General features: G+C 47.7%; 1 protein-coding gene across 1 annotated transcript; it reads right to left on the reverse strand.

Annotated features, from left to right (window-relative positions):
* Positions 1 to 8,038: 8,038 nt before the first annotated feature.
* LOC138947957 (paraneoplastic antigen-like protein 5) lies at positions 8,039 to 11,306 on the reverse strand. The gene is made up of 3 exons (XM_070319482.1): positions 11,160 to 11,306; positions 8,988 to 9,503; positions 8,039 to 8,218 (listed from the first exon to the last, which is right to left on the reverse strand). The coding sequence occupies exons 1-3, from the start codon at positions 11,304 to 11,306 to the stop codon at positions 8,039 to 8,041; spliced, it is 843 nt and encodes a 280-aa protein (XP_070175583.1).
* Positions 11,307 to 16,961: the final 5,655 nt, after the last annotated feature.

Here is a 16,961-nt window from a genome sequence, read left to right on the forward strand (position 1 = left end):
TTACCTCATATATTGCCTTCTGTGAGCAGGTCTGCATTCCAGCTAAGACTGTACGCATATATGGTAACAACAAGCCCTGGTTCAGTCGTGAGGTCAAGGTCAAACTTGACGCTAAGAACGATGCTTTCAAGAGCGACGACCAGGTGCGGTACAAGCAGGCCAAGGCAGAGGTCAAACGTGAGATCCGCCATGCAAAGACTACCTATCGCCAGAAGATTGAAGACCACTTCTCCTCGAACAACACCCGTGAGGTCTGGCGAGGCCTCCAGCAGGCCACAAACTATAAGCACAAGGCTGCGCCTTCAGACAATGTTGACCCTGACTTACCTGACAAACTGAATGTGTTTTATAGCAGGTTTGACCAGAAGAACCCCTCACTCGGTTACCGTCCTCCTCTCCCTGACCGGCGATGCGTCTCTTTTGGCGCCGGCGTTTACCATCCAGGAGAGTGAGGTCAGGGGTCTCTTCCGTAAACAGAATCCAAGAAAGGCTTCTGGTCCTGACCTTGTCTCAACATCGACCTTGAGGTCCTGTGCTGACCAGCTCGCGCCTGTTCTTACTGACATTTTTAACACTTCTGTGCAGCAGATGTCTGTGCCACGGTGCTTCAAGTCTTCAGTAATTGTCCCAGTCCCCAAAAAGCCCAAGGTAACTCAGCTGAATGACTTCCGCCCTGTGGCACTGACATCTGTCATCATGAAGGTTCTGGAGCGGTTGATTCTGCGGCACCTGCGGGCTTTCACGGGTCACCTGTCTGACCCACTCCAGTTTGCTTACCAAGCCAACAGGTCCGTCGATGATGCCGTCGCCATGGGTCTTCATTTTGTCTTGCAGCACCTTGAGAACCCTCGCACCTACGCTAGAATGTTGTTCATTGATTATTCCTCCGCATTCAACACGATCATCCCTCACAAGCTCTTCCACAAACTGATTGGTCTCGATGTCCCTCTCTCTCTCTGCCACTGGCTTCTAGATTTCTTGCTTGACCGTCCTCAGGTCATCCGACTCATCAACTCACTCTCTGCCTCACTCACTCTGAACACTGGTGCCCCACAGGGTTGTGTTCTGTCCCCTCTACTCTTCACCCTTTTCACCAACGACTGCACCTCCGCTCACCCATCCACACACATAATCAAATTCTCAGACGACACCACCATTGAAGGCCTGATTTCTGACTCCAATGAGGACGCATACCGGGGGGAGGTTCAAAGAGTGGTTGAGTGGTGCTCTGAAAATGATCTCGAGCTAAACGTTCTTAAAACAAAAGAAGTCGTTATCGACCCTCGACGAAAGAAAGACCCCATCTTGCCCCTTGAAATAAATGGGGAAGCTGTAGAACAGGTCTCTTCATTCAAATTTCTCGGCACACTGATCTCTGAAGACCTGAAATGGGACGGGAACACCACGTCCATCATTAAGAAGTGCCAGCAGCGGCTGCACTTCCTGAGACAGTTGCGCAAGTTCCGTATGTCACAGCAAATCATGGCGCAGTTCTATCGCGCAGTCGTTGAGAGCACCCTGTGTTTTTCTATCACGGTCTGGTATGGCAGCACCACTGAGAAAGAGAAACAGCTACTGGAGAGCATTGTGCGGACAGCCTCCAAGGTCGCGGGCTGTGACTTCCCTTCCGTTGCCTCTATTTTTGAGTTGCGCTCAGGTCGAAAAGCAGGAAAGATTGTTCGCGACTCATCCCACCCGGCAAACCACTTCTTCGAGCCTCTTCCATCTGGTAGGCGCTACAGAGCTTTGAAAGCCAGAACTAGTCGCTTTCGCTCTAGCTTCATCCCCCATGCTGTACTGACAACTCCTGTAGAGTAGACGTTGTAATATACTGTAGTTATAGGATTGGGGGGGGGGGGGGGGGGTTCTTTTGTTACTTAGTCCTTTCACTGCATTCCATTACTGTTCTCATAACTTGTGATAGTGGAAGTATGTGCAATGTGGAATGGTCCTTATTTTTTAGGTGCTTGAGTAGTTCTGTGATGGTAGTAGTTTTGTGCAATGTGACTCTAGGTTCAGGTGCTTGAGTAGATCTGTGATAGTCTGTTAATACTGTTGTTTTAAACTGTCTAACTGGCTAGATTATGATTATATAATTTTATGTGATGATCTGACTAAATGATAATAATTACGTGTACTACTTACTTTTAAATGGTTTATAATTTTTAGGTATTGTTCTAGTATTCACTAATGTTGCATTGATATTACTGGCACCCCTTTTAAACGGATATGGTTCTTACCTTTACAAGGCGACGATGTGAATTTGTGATGTAGATATGTGGCTGGTTATGTGTGAGTATGTAAATAATTGTGTGTGTGTGTGTGTGTGTGTGTGTGTGTGTGTGTGTGTGTGTGTGTGTGTGTGTGAGTTGTGTCTGTGTGTGCATGACAGTGTAATGTACGTATGTATGCATGCATGGTGATGTGTGTCTGCATATGTGTCTGGTTGGTTTTTATATTTAGTCAAGTTTTGACTAAATATTTTAACATCGAGGGGGAATCGAAACGAGGGTCGTGGTGTATGTGCGTGTGTGCGTGTGTGCGTGTGTGTGTGTGTGTGTGTGTGTGTAGAGCGATTCAGACTAAACTACTGGACCGATCTTTATGAAATTTGACATGAGAGTTCCTGGGTATGAAATCCCCATACGTTTTTTTCATTTATTGATAAATGTCTTTGATGACGTCATATCCGGCTTTTCGTGAAAGTTGAGGCGGCACTGTCACGCCCTCATTTTTCAACCAAATTGGTTGAAATTTTGGTAAGGTAATCTTCGACGAAGCCCGGACTTCGGTATTGCATTTCAGCTTATTATTATTATTATTATGATCATTTTTATGCGCCTAATCTAGATATAGCCCTAGGCGCTTACATATTAATTTCTGCCGTTTGAAATGGAATTTTTTTACAGACAGACAGACAAACAGACATTTTTTACACACAATATATAATGCATTCACATCGGCCAGTGAAGCTCAGTAGCCTATTAGGCGAGCATTCACCTTTCACGGCCTTTATTCCAAGTCAAACGGGTATTTGGTGGACATTTTTATCTATGCCGATACAATTTTGCCAGGAAAGACCCTTTTGTCAATCGTGGGATCTTTAACGTGCACACCCCAATGTAGTGTACACGAAGGGACCTCGGTTTTTCGTCTCATCCGAAAGACTAGCACTTGAACCCACCACCTAGGTTAGGAAAGGGGGGAGAAAATTGCGGCCTGACCCAGGGTCGAACACGCAACCTCTCGCTTCCGAGCGCAAGTGCGTTACCACTCGGCCACCCAGTCCCATAAGCTTGGTGGCTTAAACATTAATTAATGACTTTGGTCATTAAAAATCTGAAAATTGTAAAAAAAAATAACAATTTATAAAACGATCCAAATTTACGTTCATCTTATTCTCCATCATTTGCTGATTCCAAAAACATATAAATATGTTATATTCAGATTAAAAACAAGCTCTGAAAATTAAATATATAAAAATTATTATCAAAATTAAATTGTCGAAATCAATTTAAAAACACTTTCATCTTATTCCTTGTCGGTTCCTGATTCCAAAAACATATAGATATGATATGTTTGGATTAAAAACACGCTCAGAAAGTTAAAACAAAGAGAGGTACAGAAAAGCGTGCTATCCTTCTTAGCGCAACTACTACCCCGCTCTTCTTGTCAATTTCACTGCCTTTGCCATGAGCGGTGGACTGACGATGCTACGAGTATACGGTCTTGCTGAAAAATGGCATTGCGTTCAGTTTCATTCTGTGAGTTCGACAGCTACTTGACTAAATATTGTATTTTCGCCTTACGCGACTTGTTATTTTATTTTTACCGTGCCGTGCCAAGATGAAATCCTTTTGCAAAATTGGTGAATAAATATCTTGTATCTTGTATCTTGTATCCTGACAAGGCGTCAAGAAGTTCCTCTATCTTTGGAAGAGCATACGAATCCTTGATCGTTCTCGCGTTGTCGAAAGTCGACACATTGGCGCAGGGTTCCAACTCAACTCAACTCAACTCAAATTTATTAATCCATATGGAAATTATATTGTGACAATACTCATTTCCAATCAAAAGAATAAGAATGCATAATAAAAAATAAAAACATCATAAGAAAATAAGTGAGTATGATTATTATGAGTATGATCACAGTCTCACTAACGCAAACAGTCATCCGTCAAGTCAAGTCTGCCAACACACAACTCACTCACACAACAACAACAGCAACAGCAATACAATTTAACAAAAACCATAATTCCAATAACAAAAAGACGTCCAAGAGTCCACCTCCACATCCAAGCACACACAAGGTATACAAAGCACCACATGTCGACTAGAACACCGCACATTTGAACTACGGTAATACAGTTACTAAAAAATACATACATTACAGATAACCCAGCAACAGAGTACAGTAATAATTATGACAAGAGAAACATGATAGAGGCCTCTAACATGTGATTGGTTGAAAGCATGGATAGCTCTGGGAACAAAAGAATTGCGGAAACGTGACGTTCTAGCAACCATAGCCCTCAGTCTACCACTCCTGTTAATGCGTCGAGAGTCAAATTCAGGTTTCAGTGGGTGTGTCTCGTCAGCCAAAATTGAGGTCAGTCGGTCAGTCAGTCGTCTCTGGCAAACTGATTCAATGGTCTCTTGTTTCCTGCCTACAACAGATCCAGCCTTCTTGACTAGCTTTTCTAGCCTGTCACTATCCTGTTTACTAAGGTTACCCCCCCAGCACACACATGCATATGTCAACACGCTACCAACAGTGGACAGATAGAACATCTGCAGGATGTCATTACGAACAGAGAACGATCTAAGCTTCCTTAGACAGTACATGCGCGTGTGCGCTTTCTTCAAGATTTGGTCAGTGTTGGCATGCCAAGACAGCTTGTTGTCGATCACTACACCTAGGTAGCGATAGCTTTCAACCTGTTCGACTTCAACACCAGCTATCACGATAGGCTTGTGTGCTACCTTTTTTCTTCTAGTGTCTAGTGAACGCACTAGAAAAGTCAAAAAACATCAGTCTAACACATGCTCCAGGTTTATCCAGATGAGAATAGATACTGTGCAACACATGTAAAACGGCATCCTCAACACTTCTACCCTTTCTATAGGCAAACTGCCACGGATCCATAAACTCCGCGGTAAGCACCTGAAGCTTCACTAATACTAGTCGCTCAAGAACCTTCATGACAGCAGAAGTCAATGCTACAGGTCGCAGGTCGTTCATCACTTTGACCGGGGTTTTCTTTGGAACTGGGACGATGCAAGATGTTTTCCAAAGGGATGGGATTTTTGACTGTGACAGAGACATGTTGAAAATCACAGTGAGAATTGAGCAAAGCTGCTCAGCACAAAAAATTAGGACTTTTGGTGTAATACCATCCGGGCCTGCTGCCTTCTTAGCATTACAGACTTCTTGAGCTGTTTCACAACATCTTCCTCAGTCACAGACATGATTTCGCCCTGCTCATTAATAGGAGTGTTCACGAGTCGATCGGTCAGTTCAGTCCTGGTCTGGCTGAAATCATGCCTGTCAAACCGTTTGTAAAACGCATTGAGATCGTTCACATCATAGTCACTTGGAACAGAGCCACCCTTGCCACTACCCTTCTTACCCGTGTACCCACTCATCATCTTCATACCCTCCCACACCCTCTTCATATTGTTGTCCTTAAAATTTTCTTCTATTTTCTCTTTATATTGTCTCTTCCCTTCCTGTATCACAGTATTCAGTATTCTTCTGTATGTTCTTTCGTTTTTCTTTGTCCTGAAAGTTCATTTTCTTCTCATTTATCCTTCTTCTTTACCCAGACCACGTTTGAAGACCACCGAGAGCGACTGATGACCCCGCTATCCAGCATCTGCTGCAAATGTTCGCGGACTTGCGTGTACATACCAGGTGGAATCCTTCTGTGGCGCTCCTTGAAGGGCGTGTTGTCATTCATTCGGATATCATGTTTCACCCGGGATGTCAGTCCAACGTCATCTTTTCCGCTAGAGAAGGCTTCTCTGCGTTCTCTGAGCATTGTCTTTATAGTTTGTCGTACTCATGCTCGTTCAGGGCCTGCGATGTGATCTTAATATCATCCATGAAAGCATCAGAATCAGGACTATCCTCAGGGTTGCTTTATCTGTTCACAATAGTGACTGGCTGTACGGCTCACACAGTATAGATCTTGACTCGGATGGTGACTGTTTGTGTGGTAACGTTTGACACATGGACATCTACAAATCCTGTGTGCTTGAACTGATAGTTGACTATGCTTGCTGTTATGTCAAGGAGGCTTGCCAAGTCGCCGCTGAGTGCTGGCTGAGCAATAGCGCAAGTAGGCTCGTAGTCTTGTCTATCACGTCTATCTACAAGTCCAAGGCAGTTCCTGTTCTTCTTCAGTTCCTTTTCCCTTAGAACCATACATCTGAAGCTGAGATACCACGGCGTGTGCATGTTGGCTACTTGTAGAAACTTACAGCCATGTTCCTGCCTGGTATGATCCAAGAAGTGACTCAGAATGTTTGTGCCTATCAAAAGAGGTACGCTACGATTGTAACGGCTATCTGGGACGACAAGTAAGAGACATTCTTGCTCCTCGATGCCATGGCTCCCTGTTCCTGGGGCTGTTAATGAAGCGATGATGTACCCAAGGTATGGAAGTAGTTCTCCATCGGCGCATTCGATCTTCAGTACATTTTGAAGTGGATATAATTATGGGTACAGTGTAAGCAAATGTTCATGGTGAAAACTCTCGCTTACAGTGGATACAGTTGAACCAGTGTCCAGTAGCGCTGTTGCTTCGACCTAATTTATATTCACTGCTACCTCATTGCTCGATCCCACAAGTTCTGGTTCTTGCGCTGTGCTTGGGCTACTCATGCTGAAACAATGTGGACCTACATCGAGCCCATCCCTGTAGGTCCGTGTGAAGGAAATCACGAATAACAGTAACAGGCAAAGTTTGACAGTGATATCCTCTACGCTTTTAGAGCACTAACCAGAGATATAGCGTGACATAGCAAAGTGTGTTGCACGCACTGTGAGTTCAGCTCACTGACCGGGAATAGTTGATGTTGTAAATCGCAACTAGGGTATTGTTACACTTTACCACTGTCCTTGGACATTGCATGAGGGGTTGTCCAAGTAATCTGCCGGGAGGAAGGAAGCCCGGATAAATGCGACAGGAAAGCACTTGACAGGTAAATGGAATAAGCATTCGAGTATCGCTAGAGTGTTTATCGCATAAGTTGAATCGACTAACACTGTAAACTGTAAACATAGCAGACAGATATCTAAGACAAGATGTCCGCTATTTATGTCTGTGCAGTGCGTCGTATAACCGGTCTGAGAGGGAGATAGCGACCAGATGACAAGGGTGAAGGACCGAGAAACCGCCGAAGTATCATAACTCTAGACCAGCATAGCTGAAATTCGATGGGATTTCGCGAAGTTATTGCAAGGTTATGGTTGTCCGTCAGAGGTCCCAGGACGAAAATAACTGAGTAGACCGAGGTCTCCAGTGGAAGGAATTAGTATTCAGATACATTTCCTAGTGAACGGCCATAGACGCTGTGTAATTCTGTGTATGAACAGAGTTAAAATATGTCTATAAGATCTTAAGTACATAAGATATAATGAGTGTTTAGTAGGCAGAGCAGACGGTGATTTGAGTCTGCCGGAATATGAACTGTAATTGTTTTTCTGACTACACACGAGCCGTGAGTCGATACCAGTAAATTAAGTAGATATCGTCACGTGTGCCTGTGAGTTCACGGACTGTTTGTGTATTTCTCTACATAAGTGAAAGGTAGAGGGTTTTGTTAGTGAAATTGTGCACGGGATTGTAATCTTGCTTTGTTTTTGCATCCAAACCTGTGAGTACCCAATTTTTGAATACCTAACATTTATGTTCATGATTGTGTGTATGTGTGTGTATGTTTGTCATACCTGTATAATACAGTGGAAGGAACCTACATTTGGAGACTTTGTGTTTGTTCCTGTACGATAGCGTACTAGCGCATTTGCATTCATTCACAGTCCGTTCGGATTTAACACTTGCTTGCTATGATCTACTCGCACTCTGCACCCGACGCGGATGTGTCCCTTTTCCCCGCAGCGATGGCAGATGATGTCACCGGTCTGACGATGTTGTTGGCTGTTGGCTCCCCGACCTCGGCCACGACCTCTCTGGTTTTGATAGTTGGCAGAGTTCTGATAGTTGCCATAGTTTGCAGGCTGCCCTTCTTTTACACTTTCTAACTCTGTCGCGAGCTGAAGCACCTGTGCTGCGTCCGCCCCGTGATCGGGAGGTCGTGGGTTCGAACCCCGACCGGGTCATACCTAAGACTTTAAAAATGGCAATCTGGTGGCTGCTCCGCCTGGCGTCTGGCATTATGGGGTTAGTGCTAAGACTGGTTGGTCCGGTGTCAGAATAATGTGACTGGGTGAGACATGAAGCCTGTGCTGCGACTTCTGTCTTGTGTGTGGCGCACGTTATATGTCAAAGCAGCACCGCCCTGATATGGCCCTTCGTGGTCGGCTGGGCGTTAAGCAAACAAACCGTGGCGATATAACCTTGAATGGTTGAAAACGACGTTAAACACCAAATAAATAAAGAAAGAAAGAAAGAAAGAAAAAGCAAACAAACAACAAAAACAAGCACCTGTGCTCTTAGCTCATCTACATCATTAGGGGCTTGCTGGGCAGCTTTCGATATGTGACCATCCACCACGAAATGAGTCGCATGTCACCTCGCGCGGTTCTGCGCTAGGCTTAATATAAGTCAGGGGAGTGTCGGGCAACAGTGTGAGGGTCTCCTTAGTCACAGGCTTATAACTCAAACAGTTTTTGCTCTTTTCTAAAACGGTTTTCACCACTGGATAGAGCATAAAAAACTCTTTAGAACAATGTACAAATATGAAAATCATGCAAAGGTGACATGCGACTCATCCCGTGGTGGAGGGTCACATATTGGCTTGACCTTTGAGGCTTGGCAGGAACTGTCTTGCTCTATCTGCCTGATGGCGCTCCTCAGCTCCTCAAAGTTTTGAATGGTGTCGAACTTGTGGCCTGTGCGATCCTTCAGTTCCTGTCGCAGGCCTGTGTAGAACATGACTCGGAGCATTTCATCCACCTCCATAGCGCGGACTCGGCCCTGGTCCTGTGCTTTAGCTAGTAAGTCCTCGAGCCGGCAGCTCCATTGGGTCACGTCTTCTGCGCTTTCTTGTTTTGCACCATCGAAGGCCGCTAGTAGCTTCTCGCCTGCCTGGACATTCCCGAAGACGCTCTCAAGTTTAGTCAGCAGCTCCTTTAAAGTAGCAGAGATGCCCAACCGCATCGCGATTCTTGCTGCTTCTCCTTTCAAGGACCGACGAATTACCTCCAAGGTCACTGGCTCATCACAAACACCGTTCTCCATTAGACATCTCACCTCAAACTTCCATAGGTCAAAGGTAGTCTGTTTGTCGCCTTGAGGATTTCCAGAGAAAACTGAAATCTGGGGTGTGCGGGACAGCGCCAATGTCCGTGGTGTACACTCTTCAAAAAAAGTTAAGGATCACTTTTTTACAAGCACGCCACACAAAACAGACAAGACAGAATTCTTTCATTTTTTAAAAATTATATAATTGAACAACCAAGGAGTAATGACAAACAAAGCAAAGATCGAACGCGGCAGCGACAATTTAGCTAGAGTGTGTCAAACGTGACAACCCTCGAAAATGGAATTCACAACAATGTGAATCAGTGTCAATAACGCGTGTGCCCTCCGTTGTGTGCCAGGCATTCAACACATCGTTGGCACATGGAGTGGATCAGGTTGCATATGAATGCTCTGGGAACTCCATTCCACTCCTGCTGGAGCCATTGCAGCAGTTGACCCAGATTGGCAGGAGGAGGGTGATGTTGCTGTACCCGACGACAAAGCTCGTCCCACATGTGCTCTATGGGGTTCAGGTCCGGCTGTTGGCTGGCCACAGCATCCTGTTGACCCTGGCCTGCTGGATGAAGGTGTTTACAGCTGCAGAGCGTTGGGGAGGTGCGTTGTCAGCCTGAAGAATCGCACGAGGGCCGATCGCTTGGAAAGCTGGAACGACCAGGGGTTGCAGGATCTCATTCTGGTAGCGGAAATCGGTCAAGTTGCCCACTACATGGTACAGAGGTGTCCTTAGACGTATGCTGATCTCTCCCTAGACCATCACAGAGCCTCCGCCAAAACGCTGTCGTTCCAGAACAGCGCCTTCTGCGAAGCGCTCTCTGCAACGCCTCCACACTCGGCAGGTTCCAAGCAAAAGCGGGACTCATCTGTAAACAACACCTGAGCCCACTGCTGACGTTGCCACCTCACATGTTGAGTGCACCAGACTCGGCGAGCTGCTCGCTGATTAGCAGTCAGGGTTGTTCCTCGGACTGGACGCCTTGCACGCAAGCCAAAGTTGTGTAAGCGGTTTCGGATCGTCTGACCACTAACAACTGTGTTGATGGTAGCTTGTAGGCGTTACCTAATGTTGTTTGCCGTAGCCATTCTTTGTTGCATGGCCTGCCTCTGAATGAAGCGATCCTCTCTTTGTGTGGTGACTCTGGGCCGACCAGAAAGTTGTCGCTCCTGCATTCTTCCAGTTGCGTGGAATCTCTGTTTTAGTCTGATGATGACAGAGGGAGCCACTGCAAGCCTCTGGGCCACTTGCCTGGCAGCAACACCGTCTTGTAGCCATCCTATTGCCCTTCCTCTATCCAAATCGCTCAGTTTTCTTCGTGGGGGAATGTTGCTCCTGTGCATAACTGTGTCAGCGTGTCAACCTTTAAACACAAGCTGGTGAGCGATGTTCATAGCCAGGACCCTGTTGTAGCACGTGCATCACAACCTTTTGCCCTGGCATGCGTTCCGCAAATTTCATGGGGCTATAAAAAAACACCCTTTTTCTTCCAAAATGCAGAAGCTTTTGAGAAGTCCCACAAAGGGAAATAATTAACTCTGCCTGCCAAACAAAATTCTAGGTCAAGACTCATTGTTCATGTGTTAATTCAAACACATTAATCTTTTAATTATTATGTCGATGTTTAATTGTTTGGCACTTTTTAAAAATTAGATCCGTTTTTTCAACCGATCCTTAACTTTTCTTGAAGAGTGTAGGTCTGTCTATGTCCTCCTTGCTGTGTGGCCGGCTGTCTGCCTCCTCCCCTTTCCTTGGCTATGGATCCATCTCTCTAGGTCCTCTTTGGTGTCTGCTTTTGGAGTGAGACCGATCTCCCTAAAAGACTTAAGCAGCCTAAGTTCTTCTTCTGTGACTTGCTCTGCCATACTTGTGGTATGTGTTAAAAGCAACAAACAACAATAGCCACAACGATCACACAAAATAACTGATTACGATCTATTCCTGCAAATAGACAGTTTAGTCAAGGGACATTACTCCTTGAAAGCTCTAGATCAAAGATGGCCGCAAATGAAACACGTGCACTGCAGAAAGAACCTTTCACCTCATTTATCTGTAAGTTCTGTTCTATGCAATTAAGCTACTTCATAATTCAATCATAGTGTTGTTCATGCATAGTCACAAGCTTCTGTCCATGCGCAGTATCTTTATCTTTACACATTTAGCTGAGTCATAATCGTACATCAATAGTTAGTTCCATGTTGCCTAATGCTATTAGTCAACATAGTTCATTTCCTTTCTTCGATTGCAGAACCGTGGTCATTGTTTGAGTAAAGATTATTTGAACAAAGAGACAGCGTTCTTATCGATGACTACGGTCAGTTGAGCCCGCAAGCACCTACACCACCATTGTGACCATGCCTGCCGTCGCTTGCCCGATCCCTGACTGTGACTACCTGACAGAGGACCTTGACGCTGTCATCGTCGCTGCTCTCCTCACAGCTCACGGCACTACCCACACGCAGGGACCCACAGCAGCAGCAAAGATCGACAGAGTCAGGCGACCAGTCATCTCCGCCGCTGGCACCCGTGAGGAATGGGAATACTTCCTGTCCCGATGGTCCGACTACTTGTTTGTTTGTTTGTTTGCTTTACGCCCAGCCGACCACTAAGGGGATGGTCCGACTACGTCGCCGCCACAAAGGTGAAAGGCCACGACAAAGCCTTACAACTTCTGGAATGCTGCGACGAGCCTCTACGTAAAGATCTTACTAGATCAGCAGGCGGTAGGTAGCCTGACAGGAAAAACTGAAGAGGAAATCTTGGCCGCCATCAGAAGACTAGCCGTGCGCCAAGAGAGCACGATGGTGGCCAGAGTTACACTTCATAACATGAGACAGGACCGCGACAAACCGGTGCAAGCATTTGGGGCCCGCCTCGCTGGCCAAGCCGGGGTATGCAGATTTACAACCAAATGTCCCTCCGAGGCTTGCGGCCGTGACGTCAGCTACACCAACGCCATACTACGCGATGCCCTCATCCGCGGCGTTGCAGATCCTGACATCCAGTTAGACCTCCTCAGCCACGAGAATCAGGATATGAGCCTGGAAGATGCGCTCCAGTTCGTGGAAGCAAAAGAAGCTGGCAAACGATCAGCCTCCTGCCTACTGGACTCCCACGCAACTGACTCCGCATCAGCTTCGGTTGACGCCGCAAGCAGCAACTATCAGAATGGTAAACGCTTCGCCCTAAAAAGCGACAAGAAAGAACTCTGCACGTACTGTGGAAAAGCAGGCCATGGTGCACACTCCCTGGCCCGAACCCGCAAGACCGACTGCCCAGCATACGGCCATAGATGTCAGCTGTGCAACAGAGATCACCACCATGAGTCTGTGTGCCGTAGCAAGGACAGACCAAGGCGCCAACCACCACCTGCCCCAGAAGACGGCGAAGCAGCCATTTTCGACGCCCTGTGCACTGTGATGTCGTCCCCTCGCAGACAAAACAGGAAAACCACCTCCATTGATCATCATCTATTCGACAATCTGTCGCAAACATGGTTAAGAAAGGGTTCGCAACCTCAACCGTTCATCAACCTCACAATCCAGGCCTCACACAAGGGCTACAAGGCTCTCGGGTTCACACTCAACACCCCATCAAAGTCCATCAACCAACCTGCCATGGCAGACACAGGGTGCCAAAGCTGCCTCGCCGGCATCGTAGTCCTCTATCGCCTTGGCCTTACTGCATCTGACCTTGTCCCCGTGACAATGAAAATGCACACCGCCGACAACAAGAACATCAACATCCTTGGCGCCACAATACTCCATATCACAGCCAAGGATACCGACGGCAGAATCTTCGAAACCAAACAGATGACCTACATTACGGACTGCTCCGAGAAATTCTTCCTCAGCAGAGGGGCTTGCGTAGACCTTTACATCATCCCCAAGGACTTCCTCAAGGTCGGTGAGACAACAGACCACTGCGATGCCACACTGCATGACACCGCACCCTCTGGGTCCACTGCCCCCTGCGCCAATTACCACCGGCCCCACCCCAACGCCTACCATCCCCCGACGCCAATAGGGAAAAACTACAGCGGTACCTACTAGACTACTACAAGTCAAGCACGTTCAACACCTGTGAGCACCAGCCCCTCCCCCTCATGGAGAGCCCCCCGCTCGAACTCATGGTCGACCCAACGGCAAAACCGGTGGCTCACCACACCCCTATACCAGTCCCACTCCATTGGCAACAGGAAGTAAAGGCAGGCCTTGACCAAGATGTCCAACTGGGTGTCCTCGAACCTGTTCCCATAGGCGAACCTGTCACATGGTGCCACCGGATGGTAATCTGTGCGAAGAAAAACGGCAAACCACGCCGGACCGTTGACTTTCAACCCCTCAATGCTCATGCGACAAGGGAAACACATCACACCCCCTCCCCGTTCCACTACGCTAGGTCTATCCCACACGGCAAAAAGAAGACCGTCCTCGATGCATGGAACGGCTACCACAGCGTCCCCATCCGAACAGAAGACCGCCACCTCACGACCTTCATTACACCTTGGGGCAGATACCGTTACAAAACGACCCCCCAAGGTTACATAGCATCTGGCGATGGATACACCAGGCGATACGACGAAATTGTCGCCGAGATTCCCAACAAGACCAAATGTGTTGACGACGCCCTACTCTGGGCAGACACCCTGGAAGACAGCTTCCATCAGACAGTCCAATGGCTCGACGTCTGTGGCCGCCATGGAATCACCCTCAACCCGGAGAAATTCGTCTTCGGCAGCGACACAGTGGAATTTGCAGGGTTTGAAATCACCCCTGACACAGTCCGCCCTAGCAAGAAACACTCTCAGGCCATCCGCGACTTCCCAACCCCAGTCAACATCACTGACATACGATCGTGGTTTGGACTCATCAACCAGGTGTCCTTTGCATTCAGCATGGCCGAGAAAATGCTACCATTCCGCGAGTTACTGAAACCAGGTACACCATTTCAATGGAATGACAACCTGAACTCCCTGTTCGAGGAATCGAAAAACATCATCATCAACGACATTGACAAAGGCGTCCAGATCTTCGACGCACGACGACCATCATGTCTCGCCACTGACTGGTCGAAAACAGGCATCGGATTCTGGCTGCTCCAAAAGCATTGCACCTGTCCCACAAAGTACCCATTCTGCTGTCAGACGGGATGGAAGGTTACCCTTGTTGGAAGCCGCTTCACTCATGCAGCGGAATCACGCTATGCACCCGTCGATGGAGAGGCATTAGCCGTCGCGGATGCTCTCAACAAAGCCAGGTACTTCGTCCTCGGCTGTGAAGACCTGACGATTGCTGTTGATCACAAACCTCTCCTGAAACTATTTGGAGACCGGTCGCTCGAAGACATCCCCAACCCACGACTACGGAACTTGAAAGAAAAAACCCTGAAATACAGGTTCCGCATGGTGCACATCCCTGGAATCAAACATTGTGCAGCTGACACTATCTCCCGACACCCAACTGGAGATCCTGTCAAAATGCCCCTCACTGATGATGTGGCCTCACTCCACTCCTCCCCATGTCTGTTCCCTTCCTCCCTTGACGGCATACGATGCCCAGCTCCGCAGATTGAATTGGTTGACGACACCTCTTTCTCAGCCTTCACACTGCACTCCGCTCCCATCCAATCTGTGACTTGGGACCGCGTACGAGATGCCACATCAAGCGATGAAAACATGTTCCTACTGTCATCGATCATTGACAATGGCTTCCCGGACAACCGTCAAGACCTTCCTCCATCACTGCGGGACTTCTTCCAATTCCGCGAAGACCTCTTTACACTCGACGGGGTAATACTCTACAAAGAGCGAGTGGTCATCCCACCGTCACTTCGTCCTGAAGTCCTCGCCGCACTGCACGCTGCGCATCAGGGGGTGACCTATATGAACTTGAGGGCCGAAGCATCGGTATTCTGGCCAGGAATCACACCTGACATCACTGCCGTGAGAGCTAACTGCACCCACTGCAACCGCATTGCACCCTCTAACCCCAGTGCCCCACCCACACCGCTATTAACCCCAGAATACCCCTTCCAATACATCTGTGCTGACTTCTTCCACTACAAGGGAGCAAACTACGTGGTCATTGTTGACAGATATTCCAACTGGCCCATTGTTGAAAGATCACACGCTGGCGGAACTGGGGTCGTTACATGTCTACGTCGAGCATTTGTGACCTATGGAATCCCTGAGGAACTAGCATCAGATGGCGGGCCGGAATTCACCTCCAACGAAACCCAACAATTTTTGAAAAACTGGGGTGTACACCACCGATTGTCGTCGATAGCCTTCCCGCACAGCAATTGCCGGGCAGAAGTGGGCGTCAAAACTGTCAAGCGACTAATCACCGACAACACCACCCCCAATGGTGACCTTGATACAGATGCCTTTCAAAGGGCCACGGTACAGTACAGGTGCATCTTTGGCCATCCAATCAGGGACTTCATCCCCATACTCCCAGGAAACTACCAACCACACCGCACATGGCGTGAAACACTGGCCGCACGAGAGTCTGCCCTACGCAACCGCCACATGCAAAACTGGGAACGATGGCCCGAAAGGACAAAACGACTACCACCCCTCAAAGTTGGCGACTACGTCCGAGTCCAAAATCAGGTTGGACCCCACCCACTCAAGTGGGACAAGACTGGGACAGTGATCGAGGTTCGCCAATTCGACCAATATGTGGTAAAAGTAGATGGATCAGGCAGAGTCACTCTACGCAACCACAAATTCCTCAGGAAATACTCACCTGCTCTCCTCCCCTCTCCAACAAGAACCATCACCATTGACATGCCCCTTCCCACTGCGCCCACTCAACCCATTGCACCCAGTATAATCACTCCGCAAACAGCACAGCATGGGACCTCGGGCAATGTGATCCCACCCCCTGTCAACCTTCCCCAAGCATCCACTTGTGCGAACCATGACCAACCCTCCCACGACGCCGTGAGCCCAACACCTCCTACACCCCAACTATCGCCCAAGATGCGTGTACCCCAGAGCGCTCTTGCTACGCCTACCCGCCCAACCCAGAGTCCCTGTGGGCAACGCACCGCCACACCAAGGATCAGACCGCAGCATGATATTCCAGCCGCCAACCCCACTGTTTCATCAGGAGCCCAGCCGGAGAGTTCTACCCATCAGCCCAGACGCTCCGGCCGTACTGTTCATGCACCCAAATGGCTCAATGACTATATTCCTTAACGCCATCTTATTACTGGCCCGTCCAACACCCATTCCTTTATCCTCAGCCTTTAGTAGTACTGACTAAAGACTTGGGGGGAGATAACTGATTACGATCTATTCCTGCAAATAGACAGTTTAGTCAAGGGACATTACTCCTTGAAAGCTCTAGATCAAAGATGGCCGCAAATGAAACACGTGCACTGCAGAAAGAACCTTTCACCTCATTTATCTGTAAGTTCTGTTCTATGCAATTAAGCTACTTCATAATTCAATCATAGTGTTGTTCATGCATAGTCACAAGCTTCTGTCCATGCGCAGTATCTTTATCTTT

This window comes from Littorina saxatilis, linkage group LG15 (genome assembly GCF_037325665.1).
Source record: "Littorina saxatilis isolate snail1 linkage group LG15, US_GU_Lsax_2.0, whole genome shotgun sequence".
Lineage (NCBI taxonomy): Eukaryota > Metazoa > Mollusca > Gastropoda > Littorinimorpha > Littorinidae > Littorina > Littorina saxatilis.